General features: G+C 43.5%; 1 protein-coding gene across 2 annotated transcripts in view; it reads left to right on the forward strand.

Moving 5' to 3' along the window:
- The window catches only part of LOC133472159 (zinc finger protein 771-like), a 13,296-nt gene extending 1,524 nt beyond the window's left edge, over positions 1-11,772 (forward strand). The window contains exons 1-2 of one of the 2 annotated variants that reach the window (XM_061762596.1): positions 4,349-7,777; positions 7,885-11,772. In XM_061762596.1, coding sequence (XP_061618580.1) covers positions 7,678-7,777; positions 7,885-8,936 — 1,152 coding nt within the window. In that variant the 5' untranslated portion in view covers positions 4,349-7,677 and the 3' untranslated portion in view covers positions 8,937-11,772. Of the gene's footprint in view, positions 1-4,348; positions 7,778-7,884 lie in introns of those variants that run through there. The other variant, XM_061762595.1, reaches the window with a different exon arrangement.
- The last annotated feature ends 5,797 nt before the right edge of the window (positions 11,773-17,569 follow it).

The raw sequence follows: 17,569 nt of genomic DNA on the forward strand, positions 1-17,569 counted from the left end.
AGGTCATGTATTCTCATCAGTCAGGTCAAACCAACATTACATGACAGAAATAATGGGTGCTACCTTACTGTATTTAAATTATTGTAATTAAATTACTTCACACACACAAAACTTTAGAGTACAATTCAACATAACGCTGGCATGTTTACGTATACCCGTTGGTGCTAGCAGTAGCTTGCTAGGCTACATAACGTTTTGTTGGCTGCTTGTGAGCTGTATTGTATTAAAGGTATGTGAACATAGCTCAAGCAAACCTTGAATGAACGTCTTCTCCCGAGCACCGTTGACCACCACCACCATTTTTGTTCTTTTTTGACCATAACAATAGTTGACCAATTGTTATGGTTTTTGACCATAACAATAGTTGACCCCCTCCTTGAGCCGTCACCTTATCGTGGTGGAGGGGTTTGTGTGTCCCAATGATCCTAGGAGCTAAGTTTTCTGGGGCTTTATGCCCCTGGCAGGGTCACCCATAGCAAACAGGTCCTAGGTGAGGGACCAGACAAAGCGCGGCTCCAAAAATCCCTATGACGAGTACAATAAATGGATTCAGGTTTCCCTTGCCCGGACGCGGGTCACCGGGGCCCCCCTCTGGAGCCAGGCCCGGAGGTGGGGCTCGAAGGCGACCGCCTGGTAGCCGGGCCTGCACCCATGGGGCCCGGCTGGGCAAAGCCCGAAAGGGTAACGATGGTCCCCCTTCCCATGGGCTCACCATCTGTGGGAGGGGCCATAGGGGTTGGGTGCAGTGCGAGCTGGGCGGTGGCCGAAAGCGGGGACCTTGGTGATCCGATCCCAGGCTACAGAAGCTGGCTCTAGTGACGTGGAATGTCACCTCTGGCAGGGAAGGAGCCCGAGCTGGTGTGTGAGGTCGAGAAGTTCCGACTAGATATAGTCGGACTTGTCTCTACCCAGAGCTTGTGCTCTGGTACCAGTCCTCTCGAGAGGGGTTGGACTCTCTTCCACTCTGGAGTTGCCCACGGTGAGAGGCGCCGAGCAGGTGTGGGTATACTTATTGCCCCCCCGGCTCGGCGCCTGTACGTTGGGGTTCACCCCGGTGGACGAGAGGGTAGCCACCCTCCGCCTTCGGGTGGGGGGACGGGTCCTGACTGTTGTTTGTGCCTATGCACCAAACAGCAGTTCAGAGTACCCACCCTTTTTGGAGTCCTTGGAGGGGGTGCTGGAGAGCGCTCCCGCTGGGGACTCCATCGTTCTGCTGGGGGACTTCAATGGAAGGGCGTGATTGGGAGGAACGCTCCCTGCCCCCCCCTCCGATCAGAACCCGAGCGGTGTTCTTTTATTGGACTTCTGTGCTCATCACGGATTGTCCATAACAAACACCATGTTCAAGTGTAAGGGTGTCCACACGTGCACTTGGCACCAGGACACCCTAGGTCGCAGTTCGATGATCGACTTTCTGGTCGTCTCATCGGACCTCCGGCCACATGTCTTTGACACTCTGGTAAAGAGAGGGGCGGGGCTGTCAACTGATCACCACCTGGTGGTGAGTTGGCTCCGATGGTGGGGGAAGATGCCGGTCCGACGTGGCAGGCCCAAACGTATTGTGAGGGTCTGCTGGGAACTTCTGGCGGAATCCCCTGTCAGAAGGAATTTCAATCCCACCTCCGACAGAACTTTGCTCATGTTCCGGGGGAGGCGGGGGACATCGAGTCCGAGTGGACCATGTTCCGCGCCTCCATTGCTGAGGCGGCCGACCGGAGCTGTGGCCGTAAGGTGGTCGGTGCCTGTCGTGGCGGCAATCCCCGAACCCGTTGGTGGACACCAACAGTGAGGGATGGCGTCAAGCTGAAGAAGGAGTCCTATCGGGCTTTTTTGGCATGTCGGACTCCTGAGACAGCTGATGGGTACCGGATGGCCAAGCGGAAGGCAGCTTTGGTGGTCGCTGAAGCAAGAACTCGGGCATGGGAGGAGTTCGGTGTGGCCATAGAGAGAGACTTCCAGACGGCTTAGAGGAAATTCTGGTCCACCATCCGGCGTCTCAGGAGGGGGAAGCAGTGCACCATCGACATTGTGTATACTGGGGATGGGGCGCTGCTGACCTCGACTCGGGACGTTGTGAGCCGGTGGGGAGAATACTTCGAAGACCTCCTCAATTCCACCGACACGGCTTCCCATGAGGGAGTAGAGTCTGGGTTCTCTGAGGAGGGCTCTCCTATCTCTGGGGTTGAGGTCACCGAGGTGGTTAAAAAGCTCCTTGGTGGCAAGGCCCCGGGGGTGGATGAGATTCTCCCGGAGTTCCTCAAGGTTCTGGATGTTGTAGGGCTGTCCTGGTTGACACGCCTCTGCAACATCGCGTGGACATCGGGGACAGTGCCTCTGGATTGACAGACTGGGGTGGTGGTCCCACTTTTTAAGAAGGGGGACCGGAGGGTGTGTTACAACTACAGGGGGATCACACTCCTCAGCCTCCCTGCTAAGGTCTATTCAGGGGTGCTGGGGAGGAGGGTCCATCGGGAAGTTGAATCTCAGATTCAGGAGGAGCAGTGTGGTTTTCGTCCTGGCCGTGGAACAGTGGACCAGCTCTACACCCGTGGCAGGGTCCTCAAGGGTGTATGGGAGTTCGGCCATCCAGTCTACATGTGTTGTGTGGACTTGGAGAAGGCGTTCAACCGTGTCTCTCGGGGGGTCCTGTGGGGGGTACTTTGGGAGTATGGGGTACCGAACCCCCTTATATGGGCTGTTCGGTCCCTGTACGAGCGGAGTCAGAGTTTGGTCCGCATATCCGCCAGTAAGTCTCGATTTATCGGTCGATCTACATTCTTAACCTCACCTATGGTTACGAGCTGTGGGTCGTGACCGAAAGAACAAGATCCAGGATAAAAGCGGCCGAAATGAGTTTCCTCCGCAGGGTGTCCAGGCTCTCCCTTAGAGAGAGGGTGAGAAGCTCGGTCATCCGGGAGGATCTCAGAGTAGAGTCACTTCTCCTCCACATCGAGAGGAGCCAGATGAGGTGGCTGGGGCATCTGATTCGGATGCCTCCCGGACGCCTCCCTAGTGAGGTGTTCTGGGCACGTCCCACCAGGAGGAGACCCTGGGGACGACCCAGGACACGCTGGAGAGACTACGTCCTTCGGCTGGCCTGGGAACGCCTCGGGATCCCCCCGGAAGAGCTGGATGAACTGGCTGGGGAGAGGGAAGTCTGGCCGTTCCTGGTAAAGCTACTGCCCCTGCGACCCGACCTCGGATAAACGGTAGAAAAGGGATGGATGGACAATAGTTGACAATACACGCCCGATATCCATTGTTGTTGTCGTGGCCGTGGTAACGAGTGTATCCGGTCGCGTTTGATTTGACAAAGTCCAGTGATCATAAATGACGTCAAAAGACACGCGACAAGGCTAAAAATCGCACGACTGAAGCACTGGCACTGTTTCCCATGGCGGCAATAAAAGTTCAGAAAGGTCTGTATGGATATTCAAGTGTTTTGTTCATTCAATAAAATATGCAGGTGCTTTCCCCCATACTCTAAAACACATTCCAGATTAAACCAAAGAATAAATGCAAATTATATTCAATGTTAAATGTGGTTAAATGTTGGTTAAGACTTTATTTAAAGTATTGAGCTTTATTTAAATCTACTAGAAGTCTGTAACAGGATTAGAGATCCTTCCTACTTTGCAAACGATCATGGTGTGTGTGTGGGGGGGGAGGGGGGGGGGGGTGTTTAAGGAAAACCTTTAAAGATAATGGTTTGTCATTTTGGGACTTTTATGGTTGATTTGCCAAAATACTCTCACGCTCCAAATCTCTCTCTCCTCACAACTCCATTTTGAAGCATAATGATGCTTCTTATATAGCTAGTATGATGCCAAACCACTCAAATCTGTCAAACTTGTCAAGCTGTCATTGGCTGAATATGCGTTGAAACGCCATGAGCAGAGGAAAAGCTTCGAAATATTTTGAAGGAATGAAGCGCGAAGCGAAACAGCAATCACGTTCGCCGCTTCAAACGTCATTGTTCATGTGACACTGGTGTTTTGATACAACGTCCGACAGAGCGTTTCAAATTACTCCGCTTCAGGAAGAGTGACACGCCAAAGCGATCAGGAGGTCGGAACAGACTGGTATGTTTGTGCAGCCCATAAATCCATAATTTACTTGCTCCAGCATCCTCACTTGTTGGTAGAAACATAGTCATGAATAAAATATAACAAGCATGCTCATGGGGAAAACAAATTCATAGTCATGGCTGGAAATATATAACATTTTTTGAGCATGACTATATTATTATTATATTATTATATATAATATATATTATATATAATAATAATTATTATTATTATTATATTATATATTTATATATGTTTCAGTGACACGACACAAGCTTTTACATAGTATGCAGTATTCCTCTATATTATTGTGTGCCCCTCGGTTGAGTAGCTTTATAGCACGCCGGACAGAAAGTCTTTGCCGTGTCTGTTGGCTTGTCATATAGGCAAAAGTACAGACGACAGTCCTGAAAAGTACTGCGTCCAGTAGTTGACGTCGCTCGTTCTTCACTTTTGGTACTTAAAGTACCTCTACGTACTTTGCTGTCGTAGTTGTTACACATTTCACACAGCAATCACAACACTTTATACTCACACTTGAGCTTTGCTTAGCGATCTGTTGCTAACAAATGTGTCTCTTTGTTTGCAGCTATCAAGCTAAGCTCGGCTAAACAGGCTTGGGAAGATTCAAAATGCATTGAGACAAGTTTACCCGGATACGACAATTTGATGAATGATGTTTTAGTGCTGTAAAATAGTGATGGATGTACTCAGTCGAGACTTCAACTCAGTACTAATTTGGAAAGTAGATCTGCAGTGGATGTAGTACGGGAACTCGACATAGACAAACTGTGTTTGTCTCAGAGGCCAAACATAGATATTTTTGATATTCAAGTTGTTTTGCTAATATTTCAGTCACAGCGGATAGTTATCTTTGTATAATATGAAAGAAAATAGAGCAAGCAAAGCAAATTTATTTAGTGCGTTTCATACACAAGGTAAGTTAGTGTGCTTTACATGATTTAAAAGCATTTAAACACAAAGAAATTAAATCAGCTTATAAACATTTAAAACAAAGAGAAAATAAAATACAATTAAAACAGCGTGTACAGTGCAAGAAATATCGCTTAAAAACATTCACACTTGGGGCTCACGTCACATCCATTAGCATTTATTCCATTTGTGTGCATTAAAACAGCAAAATGCTGCTTCACCACGTTTGCTTTAAACACTGTGCTCCACTATTTGACATGAGTCTGTAGATCTCAAGAGTCCTACTGGGTTTATATTCCATGAGCATTTCTTTCATCTATTCAGGACCTAAACCATTTAGTGATTTATAGACCAGTAGCAGAACTTTAAAATCTATTCTAAAGCTGACTGGGAGCCAGTGTAGAGACTTTAGAATTGGAGTAATATGCGCTGACCTCTTTGTTCTGGTCAGCTGCAGCATTCTGAATGAGCTGCAGCTGTTAAATGCTCTTTTGGGGGAGTCCAGTCAGAAGACCATTACAATAGTCAAGTCTACTTGAGATAAAAGCATGGATGAGCTTCTCCTGGTCTGCTGGGATATGCAAGTGTTTACTCTGGATAGTAGTAGTCTTCAGATGGTCGAATGCAGTTTTAGTAATTGATTTGATATGACTGTTGAAACTCAGGTCGCAATCTATCAGTACACCAAGGTTTCAGACTTGGTCTTTGGTTTTTAAAGAGGGTTACTCTAGCTATTTACTAATGGCAATCCTCTTTTTCTTTATTTCCAAAAAATTATCTGTTTTGTTGCAGTTTAACTGAAGAAAGTTTTGGCTCATCCAGTTATGTTTTAGACAGTGACACAACACCTCAATTGAACTGTAGTCATCTGGAGACACTGCTAGATATAGCTGTCTATCAGTATAGCTATGATAGTCAACATGAGGGTTCTGAAGAATTTGACCATAGCATAAACAGGCTGAACAGGAAGGGTCCAAGAACTGACCCTTGAGGGGCCCCATAGATCATTTCCATTCAATGAGATTCAAGACTACCAATGATTACAAAATAACTCCATTCCTCCAGGTAGGACCTGAACCATTTGAGGACTGTTCCATTTAGTCTTACCCACGTTTCCAACCCGTTCAGCAGTATATTATGATCTACCGTATCAAAAAACCGCACTGAGATCCAACACGACCAGAATTGACACCTTTCCCGAGTCAGTATTCAACCTTATAACATTTAGAACTTCGATAAGAGCAGATTCTGTACTGTGAAGAGTTTGGAAACCTGATTTAAAATTTTTAATTTTAGTCAATTTAAGTTCAAGAAATTGAGTTGATTAAAAATAACTTTCTCAACAATTTGGTTATGAAATGGAGATTTGTGATGGGTCTATAGCTCGCTAACATGGAAGCGTCCAGTGTTCGATTTTTTAGAAAAGGCTTACTGGCAACTACTTTAAAAGCTTGAGGAAACTCAACTGACCGAAGTGAGCAAATGATTATTTGCTGCAAATCAGCTAGCACAGACTTTGCAAGTTTTGAAAAATTAAGATGGGAATGAATCACGACAGCTCCTTGATGGTTTCAGTTGCTGAACCGTTTTCTCAACATTTTTTTGGTCAAATGTATAAAACAACACGAGATGGGGCCTAACTGTGTGGTCTCCTCGATTCCGTGCTCTCTTGTCTATGTTTTTGTGTTTTTCGTTCATCTTTGGAGACATTACGCGACTCACTTACACAAGGGATGGGCTAAACATTAGGGAGTCCACTCCGGACTTTCTTTCACCAACTTTCACAAATTTGCACAAGTTTTTTCCTCTGAGTTAGGGCAGCCGCGGTCTATGGCGCATGGAGGCGAAGGCGACGCCACAGAGGTAAGCGAGGTGGAGTGCAGGTCAAGCTCCGTAAGAGAGGATTCTGAATGCCGGTCCCGTCGATTCACCTCACAAATCTACGCTCCCTACACAAAGAAATGGACGAGCTCCATCTTCTCACAAAGACCAGTAAAGACTTTGGACGTTCCGCCGCCCTGTGCTTCACGGAGCCATGGCTTCGTGAACGCATCCCAGATGGCGGCGTAATGCTTCTGGGGTTCCAACTACGCCGGGCATACTGCGTCACAGAGTTATCGGAGAAAACAAAAGGCGGCGCGATATGCTTCTATATCAACGACGACATCACAGGGCTAACACATACTGTAGCCTGAACTTGGAGTCGCTGTTTTTGAACTGGAAGCGATTCCACTCGCCGTAGGCGAGTTTGCTTCATTCATATTCGTCTCCTCAAGCTAAAAGGAATGTCGCACTGCTATCTCTCGCTGAACAAGTCAACGAACTTGAAGAAAAGCACCCAGATTCACCCCTCATTATTCTTAGGGACTTTAACAAAGCTAAATTCAACCATGAACTCACTAAATACAAGCAGCACGTTGACTGTCCTACCAGGGAAAACAACAATCTAGACCACTGCTATACCACACTAAATGACGACGCATACCGTGCTATCTCCCGTGCAGCTCTGAGCTCGTCTGATTAATGCTTAATTCACTTAATTCCAACATACAGGAAAAACTTGAATGTGCGAAGCCTGTGGTGAAAACAGTGAGGAAGTGGAGTTATGAAGCAAAGTTTCAACTTCAAGACTGTTTAGACTGCACAGATTGAAGTGTCTTTGAAACTGGCAGCCGAGATGAATATATGGACTGTGTCACATCTTATATCAGATTCTGTGAAGATGTGTGTGTACCAACAGACATTTCCCATGTTCAATAACAACAAGCCTAATTCATGTGCGTTTGAGACGCGGTACGCACCACAAACGAGATCCCTGCATAATACACAGTCACAACATGAGAAAAGATTTACCAAACCATGTGTTTGTCTTCTTGTCTTGCAGACATCATTGAAGATCTTCGTACTAAGCGGCAAGAGCCAGAGCCCCCTCACATTAAAGAGGAAGTGGAGGACGAAGTGGTCCACATAAAAAAGGAAGAGGAACCCATTTTGATGAAAAAAGAGGAGGCAGAAGCACACCCCCACATCAAACAGGAAGAGGAGGAGGATATCGCCAAGTTTCCATCAACTGGTGTTCCTTTAAAGAGTGAAGATGAAGGTCAAGGTGAGGAGAGCAGAGGGACGGAGCCTCCAGGCAGCAGCTCAAGTCAACACATGACAACAGAAGGTGATGGAGACCACTGTGGAGGATCACAAGTTGACGGCCTCTTAGCGCCACTATCAGATAGTGACGACATGATGTCGCACTCTACTCACACTGATGATGGACAGTCTGAAGTTGATATGACATTTCAAACTGACAACAATCGATGGAAATGTTCTCAGTGTGGGAAAACATTTGCTAATAAGAGTAGTTTGAAACAACACAGGAGAACACACACTGGTGAGAAACCTTTTTCCTGCTCACTTTGTGGTCAAAGATTCTCTGTGAAGGGAAGCTTAAAAACACACACAAGATTGCACACTGGTGAGAAACCTTTTTCCTGCTCAATTTGTGGTCAAAGGTTCTCTGTGAAGGGAAGCTTAAAAATACACACAAGATTCCACACCGGTGAGAAACCTTTTTCCTGCTCAGATTGTGGTCAAAGATTCTCTAAAAAGGCAAACTTAGAAATACACACCAGAACACACACTGGAGAGAAACCTTTTTCCTGCTCAGTTTGTGGTAAAAGATTCACGGCGAAGTCAGATTTAAATAAACACGCAAGAACCCACACTGGTGAAAAACCTTATTCCTGCTCAATTTGTGGTCAAAAATTCTCTGAAAAGAGAAGTTTAAAAATACACGCAAGAGGCCACAGTGGTGAGAAACCTTTTTCCTGCTCAGTTTGTGGCCAAAGATGCTCTTATAAGTATCAGGCTAATACACACAAGTGTGCTGGTGAGAATAACAGTGATCAAGAAGCTTTTAGTGAAAATGTACGTTTAATCTAAAATGTAATTGCTACTGACTTACAAAAATCTAAATTCTTGTATTATGGGTACCAACTGTTCTACACTATTCTTGTCCAAATAGGTTCTAAAAGCCCCGTGAGTGTTTAGAATTAACACTGGTGCCAAAATCATTTCAAGGGACTAGTTAAAGGTGAGAACATGGGCACTTATTCCATAGTGCTGGACTCAAAAATGTCTACAGAAACAAAGACCTCCAAAATACACTGTTGTCATTTTAGAATCATTTACTGATAAAATATTTGATTTTCAGGCAGATTTTTGCCCGCCCACATTTTGGACATGTCACAGCCTGACAGATAACGAGCAGGAGCCAATTACATTTCCTCATTGAACCTCTGTTTTCCATGGTGTAATTTTTGCACATTGAAAGTCTGGGTGTATTTTTTTTAGATAATAATGAGTAAAAATAGTGATAGTGAAATTCAAATGCCTCCTTGAGAAAAGATAACGATGTCATCCTACATAAAGTAAATCTTGCAGATTTATTTCCTCATACGTCGGCTCAATTTTGAATTGATGGCACCACAAATGTATAGTATACAGTGGGGCAAAAAAGTATTTAAGTAGGAGAGAGGCCTGTAATTTTCATCATAGGTATACCTCCCCTATGAGAGATAAAATGAGAGTTAAAAAATCTCCAGAAAGTCAGATTGTCTTTTTAAATAATTTATTAGCAAATTATGGTGGAAAATAAATATTTGGTCAATAACAAAAGTTCATCTCAATACCCTTTGTTGGCAATGACAGAGGTCAAACATTTTCTGTAAGTTTTCAAACACTGTTGCTGGTATTTTGGCCCATTCCTCCATGCAGATCTCCCCGAGAGCAGTGATGTTTTGGGGCTGTCGTTTGAACATACTTTTGAACTCCCTCCAAAAGATTTTCTATGGGGTTGAGATCTGGAGACTGGCTAGGCCACTACAGGACTTGGAAATGCTTCTTCCGAAGCCACTCCTTCATTGCCCGGGCGGTGTGTTTAGGATCATTGTCATGCAGAAAGACCCAGCCACGTTTCATCTTCAATGCCATTGCTGGTGGAAGTTGGTTTTCACTCAATACATGGCCACATTAATTTTTTCCTTTACACGGACGGATCAGTTGTCCTGGTCCTTTTACAGAAAAACATGTCTAAAGCATGATGTGTCCACCCCCGTGCTTCACAGTAGGTATGGTGTTCTTTGGATGCAACTCAGCATTCTTTTTCCTCCGAACACGACAAGTTGCGTTTTTACCAAAAAGTTCTATTTTGGTTTCATCTGACCATATGACATTCCCCCAATCCTCTTCTGGATCATCCAAATGCTCTCTAGCAAATGTCAGACGGGCCTGGACATGTACTGGCTTAAGCAGTAGGAGGTTATCAGTGGTCTTGTATGTCTTCCATTTTCAAATAATTGCTCCCACAGTGGATTTCTTCACACAAAGCTGCTTACCTATTGCAGATTCAGTCTTCCCGCCCTGGTTCAGGTCTACAATTTTGTTTCTGGTGTCCTTTGACAGCACTTTGGTCTTGGTCGTAGTGGAGCTTGGAGTGTGACTGTTTCAGGTTGTGGACAGGTGTCTTTTTTACTGATAACGAGTTCAAATAGGTGCCATGAATACAGGTAACAAGTGGAGGACAGAGGAGCCTCTTAAAGAAGTTGTTACAGGTCTGTGAGAGCCAGAAATCTTGCTTGGTTGGCAGTGACCAAATACATATTTTCCACCATAATTTGCCAATAAATTCTTTAAAAAGCTGATTTTTTTTTTCTTCTCCTTTTTCCTCATTTTGTCTCTCATAGGTGAGGTATACCTATGATGAAAATTATAAGCCTCTCATCTTTTTAAGTGGGAGAACTTGCAGAATTGGTGGATGACTAAATACTTTTTTGCCCCACTATATGTGTAAATGTATGTATAGATCACAAAGGCGTTTCTGTAGACGGCATTGTGTGAAAGATGTGGACTTTGGCTGGCTGTCTTAACGTCAGATGACCCATGATGGTATCCTGTCCTGAAACTGCAGCTGATCTGATTTGAGCTTACCTGATCCATAAAATCTAAAATATTGGGCTGATTGTTGTAATATTTTCAGAGGTTGAAGCTGCCATGAGTAGAGATGTCCGTGTAAACTTTGGTGATGATTGTTAACAGTTTTTGGATATTAAGCCACTTTTATTGGGTTCATGCATGAGGCCTGCAAGGATGTGGGACTCGCCCGCCATGTTTGTATAATTTTAATGATGACACCCTCATAAATTTGTGATTTTTCAGCACATTAAATTAGTGATTGAACATAATTTTGGGGTAAAAGGTGTTCATGTGATGCAATGATATAGGACAGCAACAAAAGATATAATACCAACTTGAACAAAGTGGTGTTTGGAAACTCAAGCAAATTGTATTTTTATTTATGTTTTTATTTCCTTAAAAGTTGACTAATTACTGCCACTTGATAGTATGGTACATTCCTTTTCCCACATCAGGTATGCCAGTGCTTTTCAATTTTTGATTTTGGCGATGAAAAAGAGGCATTCGAAAGGGAATTAGTTCTTTACCAATTGCTCCAAAATGTATTGTTATTTGAAATGACGACCAGTTTTATTTTCTTACAAACAAACAATACATAAAATGAACTTGTTTGTGAAATATGGACCTTGAAGACCCATACTTTCTTTGAGCAATGCATGTTTTGTCCGATGTTTTAGTTATGTCAATATCAAATAAGTGAATGATTGATTGAAATAAGACTGTAAAGAAACTTTGACTTTTGGTGGTAAACTGTAATCGTTAATAAAATACACTCCTTTAAACAGCGAGGGTGACTCAATTTTCTTGTATATCAAATCCATTTCCCCGATTAAAAAGAATGGAAATGTCTTTAATCCACTGGAAACCCTCCAAAAACAAAATGCTCGTAACATAAAGCAAAAAAAAAAAAATGGCCCAAGCAACAAGGCCTATGTGGAAAAGCTGCGGTACTGTGGAGTATCACAAGCAGAGATCAGATCGTGATGACATGACATCACACTCCTCACACTGATGAAGATAATGATGATTAAAAAGTCTGTAGGTGATGTAACAAGTCACACTGTGAACAAACGATGGAAATGTTCTCAGTGTCGGAAAACCTTTGCTTGTAAGAGCAAACAACACATGAGAAGACACACTGGTGATAAACCTTTTGCCTGTTCAGTTTGTGGTCAAAGATTCTCTACTAAAGATTGGGCGAAGAAACACAAGTGTGCTGGTGAGAATCGCAGTGATCAAGAAGCTTTCATTGAAAATGTCAATGTTTAATATTAAAAGTAATGACTATCATACAGATTTACAGAAAAAAATCTATATTTGTATATTTTACCTACCAAATTTTTTTTTTCACATTGTCTTTGTGTTTTCTAAAAATCTCCTAACGATAAATGTGGTGCCAAAATCCACAAATTAAGGCATGCCTTGTCCAATAATTTAGTGATGTCCATATAAAGTAAAATGAATGATTGATTGAACTAGACCGAAAAGAAGCATTGACTTTTCGTGGTAAACTGTAAAGTGTGATCCATAATCAAATACATTTCTTCAAAGAGTGAGAGTATCTCAATTTATTTGTATCTCAAATCCATTTTTCCCCATTGAAAAGAACTGAAATGCCTTTAAAGTAGCACTAAGCAGGCCCAAAAAAATGGCATGTAAATTTGACACACCACAGAGAAGAGTAATGTTCACAAGCCTGCCCAATTTGCATGAATAAAACAAATCGCTCAGTATATAAAATCAGGTTTATATATAATATTGAATTATAAGGGCCACCTCTCAGCTCTCCGACGCTGTGGGCGTGTTGAATGGATGCGCCAAAAGGAATCAAACATACTGATGGGGTGATGGCTTGTACGATGTAAAATCACGTTAGGAGGCTCAACTTCAAAATTTAATGGTTATGGTTATAATGGTTACTATGGTCATGGTTGGTTGTTAATGATATGATGACACAGCTGAAAACGGCGCCTGACGACATCAGGACGGTAGGAGGAAGCCCGGGGAGTTCGACAGTCGGCACTGCCCCATTCACTTGCATCAAGTTACCCACGAAGCCATGTTGTCTCTGGTGAAAGTTTCCAAATATATCCGTCATAAAAAGAGCACTGCAGAGTCCGCTGGTGGTGTTGATGTTCAGTTATTGTAATTGGACTTCAGTTCCAAACTATTAAATTCAACTTCAAATTATACTGTTCAGATTCAGTTTTTTAAAGGAATGCTTCTAATTAAAGAATACAAGTTCAAATTATGTTTTTCAAATTCAGTTTTTGAATGCAATTATTCAAGTGTAGAAATTCAATTACAAGTGATTCCAATTCAGTTCCTGCTGGCTCTTATTTCAGCCCAAAAGTCTCCAAAAGGCCTCCGCTGTTCGATTTCAGTACGACTCCTTGGCGACACGGCTAGTCTCCAGGAGTCTCTTAAGAGCCACAAAGACATTTCCACAGCTAGCGGAGACTTACGTCGCCATTAGGTCACCAACTAGTCTCAAGACCAGGGAGATACAGGTCTTGGGATTCCTTTAAGATGAACTCATTGCGATGTGTCAGCCTCTCAACCGCAGCTGGATCATTAGGGTTTGGGGCAATGTGCTTTAGAAGTATGACTGGCATTATCTGCAGTTTGAATAAACTGTTACTATATCAGAATCTGCCTCGTAAATGTTAGATTTGTGTCTCTACATGCAATGATCATTAGAAATGAACTCTTTCACCCAGTTGAAAGCTGGCACCCCGTATGAAAAATCTGCTTGACAAAAAAATTAATAATTTTGGTTCAAAATGTCTGAGTATCATTTTCATTACCAACAGATGGTTCACTTTTGAGGTCATCACTGATTTTGACTAGCTCTCATTGCCTCAAAATCATGTTGAGCTTTTCACCTGTTTCACACTCTACAGTATCCCACCTTTCAAATGACACCTGTTGTGAAAAATCCTTCATTAATTTTCCATTTCGCTTATCCTCACTAGGGTCGCGGGTCTGCTGGAGCCTATCCCAGCTAACTCTGGGCGAGAGGCTGGGTACACCCTGAACTGGTCGCCAGTCAATCGCAGGGCACATATAAACAAACAACCATTCACACTCACATTCATACCTTTGGGCAATTTAGAGTCTTCAACTACCCTACTATGCATGTTTTTGGGATGTGGGAGGTCGCATTTGAAACCGGGTCCTCAGAACTGTGAGGCAGATGTGGTAACCAGTCATCCACTCTGCCGCCAAGAAAAATCAGATTGGCAAGAATTTGAATTAGTTTGGTTCAAAATGTCCCAATATCATTTTCATTGCCAACAGATTGTTCACTTCTGAGTTCATCACTGATTTTGATTGGCAAGATATTTAATGTTCAAACTGATAAACTTTATTGTTTTTAGAAAATACTCCTGAACATGAAATTTTATGGCTGCAACATGTTCCAAAAAAGCTGGGACAGGTGGGTGCCATGATTGGGTGTAAAAGGAGCTTCCCTGAATTGCTCAGTCATTCACAAGCAAAGATGGGGCGAGGTTCACGTCTTTGTGAACAAGTGCGTGAGAAAATAGTCAAACAGTTTAAGGACAATGTTCCTCAACGTACAATTGCAAGGAATTTAGGGATTTCATCATCTATGTTCCATAATAACATCAAAAGGTTCAGAGAATCTGGAGAAATCACTGCATGTAAGCGGCAAGGCCGAAAAGCAACATTGAATGCCCGTGACCTTCGATCCCTCAGGCAGTTCTGCATCAAAAACTGACATCAATGTGTAAAGGATATCACCACATGGGCTCAGGAACACTTCAGAAAACCAATGTCAGTAAATACAGTTCGGCGCTACATCCGGAAGTGCAACTTGAAACTCTACTATACAAAGCAAAGTGGAAAAGTGTTCTGAGTCCACATTTCATATTGTTTTTGGAAATTGTGGCCGTCGTGTCCTCCGGGCCAAAGAGGAAAAGAACCATCCGGACTGTTATGGACGCAAAGTTCAAAAGCCAGCATCTGTGATGTAATGGGGTTGTGTTAGTGCCAATGGCTGGGTAACTTACACATCTGTGAAGGCACCATTAATGCTGAAAGGTACATACAGGTTTTGGAGAAACATATGCTGCCATCCAAGCAACGTCTTTTTCATGGACGCCCCTGCTTATTTCAGCAAGACGATGCCAAACCACATTCTGCACGTGTTACAACAGCGTGGCTTCGTAGTATAAGAGTGTGTAGACTAGACTGGCCTGCATGCAGTCCAGACCTGCCTCCCATTGAAAATGTGTGGCGTATTATGAAGCGTAAAATTCGACAACGGAGACCCCGAACTGTTGAACAGCTCCAGTTGTACATCAAGCAAGAATGGGAAAGAATTTCACCTACAGGGCTTCAACAATTAGTGTCCTCAGTTCCTAAATGTTTATTGAGTGTTGTTAAAAGAAAAGGTGACGTAACACAGTGGTAAACATGACCCTGTCCCAGCTTTTTTGGAACGTGTTGCAGCCATAAAATTCTAAGTTAATGATTATTTGCTAAAAACAATAAAGTTTATCAGTTTGAACATTAAATATCTTGTCTTTGTAGTGTATTCAATGAAATATAGGTTGAACATGATTTACAAATCATTGTATTCTGTTTTTATTTATGTTTAACACAACGTCCTAACTTCATTGGAATTGGGGTTGTACAAAGAAACCACAACGGCAGCTTAAAAAGTCCACTGTGACGCAGTAAAACTGTTCCGGGATACAGATCCTCCTTTCTGCTTGAACTAACAGTCTAACCGGACAACAACAAAATAAATAGATAAATAGTTTTTCTCGAAAGGGGGCATTACACAAAACAGTCACGTTAAGTCATAACTTGTGTAAGTCATTAAGTCATAAGTGTGTTTATTAAGATGAGCATTCGTAGTAATAGTAAGTCCTCCATGCACACAAGCCAAATTTAGTAAGTCATAATGAAATCATGATATTAAATGGAATAATATTTTATTAGTTGTGTTTCAGAAAGGAAGAGCAATGAAGAAGACAGACTGGCTGCTGCACCCACCGCCTTGCAGAACTCCTTCCAGACCTGGGAGGAGAACTGTGGACCACGGTCTAAGACAATGTCCATCGGAATGCCATGAAGTCTGAATAAGTATCCTGAATTCTATTGAGTACGAGGCTACAGAGCTAGAGCCTTGAGTAAGCGTAAGGAGGCATCAGGTGGCCTCCCTGCCCTGAACTGGGTGATCAAAAACTTGAGTTCAGCAGAAAAGGCAGTGAATGACGCGAGTACCGGGGAAGAGCTGAGCCATAACGCGGTTACCCATTTTGCTGCATTTCCGTGTAGGAGGTTAGTTACGTAAGCTACTTTCGATTGTCCGGTGGGGTTGCTTAACGGTTGTAGACTGAATACCAGGGAGCATTTGAGGAGAAATTGACTGCATGCACCTCGGTCCCCGGAGTAGGGCTCGGGCAGAGGAACACGAGGCTCTTTGTACGGGAGGCGGAATGGATTGGAGGCTGCGGGCTCGGAAGGAGTACTTACGGGAGGGGGTCGGTCTGCATTTTGGAAGAAAGGACGGAAACTTGTTGCGTGACAGTGGTTAATGATTCCATGAGTTCCTGGAGACCTTTGTCCTGTCTTCCTATATGGGCACCTTGGAGAGTGAGTGCTTGTCTTAGCGCCTCCGGGGTTGCTGGGTCCATGATGGCCAGAGTATTCTGTCACGACACGAAAGTATCTGTTGTGACTGGACCCAGAAGCAAACAGAGGCAGAGAAGTTTGCGGTGAATGATTTATTGAAGAGGAATTGGGAATTGGGCAGCGCGATGGACGACTGGTTAGCACATCGGCCTCACAGTTCTGAGGACCTGGGTTCAAATCCAGTCTTGCCTGTGTGGAGTTTGCATGTTCTCCTCGTGCCTGCGTGGATTTTCTCTGGGTACTCCAGTTTCCTCCTACATCCCAAAAACATGCATGGTAGGGTAGTTGAAGATGCTAAATGGTCCATAGGTATGAATGTGAGTGTGAATGGTTGTTTATATGTGCCCTGCGATTGGCTGGCGACCAGTTCAAGGTGTACCCCGCCTCTCGCCCAGAGTTAGCTGGGCTAGGCTCCAGCATACCCGCGACCCTTGTGAGGACAAGCGATATGGAAAATGAATGAATTATTTTTTATAGCAGGTGTCATTTGAAAGGTGGGATAGTGTAGAGTGTGAAACAGGTGAAAAACTCAACAAGATTTTGATTTGGTGGCAATGGGAGCCAATCAAAATCAGTGATGACTTCAAAAGTAAACCATCTGTTGGCAATGAAAATGATACTGGAAGAAATTTTGAACCAAAATTATTCCTGTTTTTGTCAATCGGATTTTTCATATGGTGTCTCATTTGAAAGCTGGGTGAGATTCTGATATAGTAAAAGTTTATTCAAACTGCAGATAATGCCAGTCATACTTCTGAACCCAAATGATCCAGCTGCGGTTGGTAGGCTGACACATCCCAATGAGTTCATCTTAAAGGAATCCCAAGACCCGTATCTCACTGGCCTCGAGACTAGTTGGTGACCTAATGGCGACTCAAGTCTCCACTAGCTGAGGAAATGTCTTTGTGACGTCTCTTAGAGTCTCCTGAAGACTA

The sequence above is a fragment of the Phyllopteryx taeniolatus genome, chromosome 22, assembly GCF_024500385.1.
Source record: "Phyllopteryx taeniolatus isolate TA_2022b chromosome 22, UOR_Ptae_1.2, whole genome shotgun sequence".
In the NCBI taxonomy this organism is placed as follows: domain Eukaryota; kingdom Metazoa; phylum Chordata; class Actinopteri; order Syngnathiformes; family Syngnathidae; genus Phyllopteryx; species Phyllopteryx taeniolatus.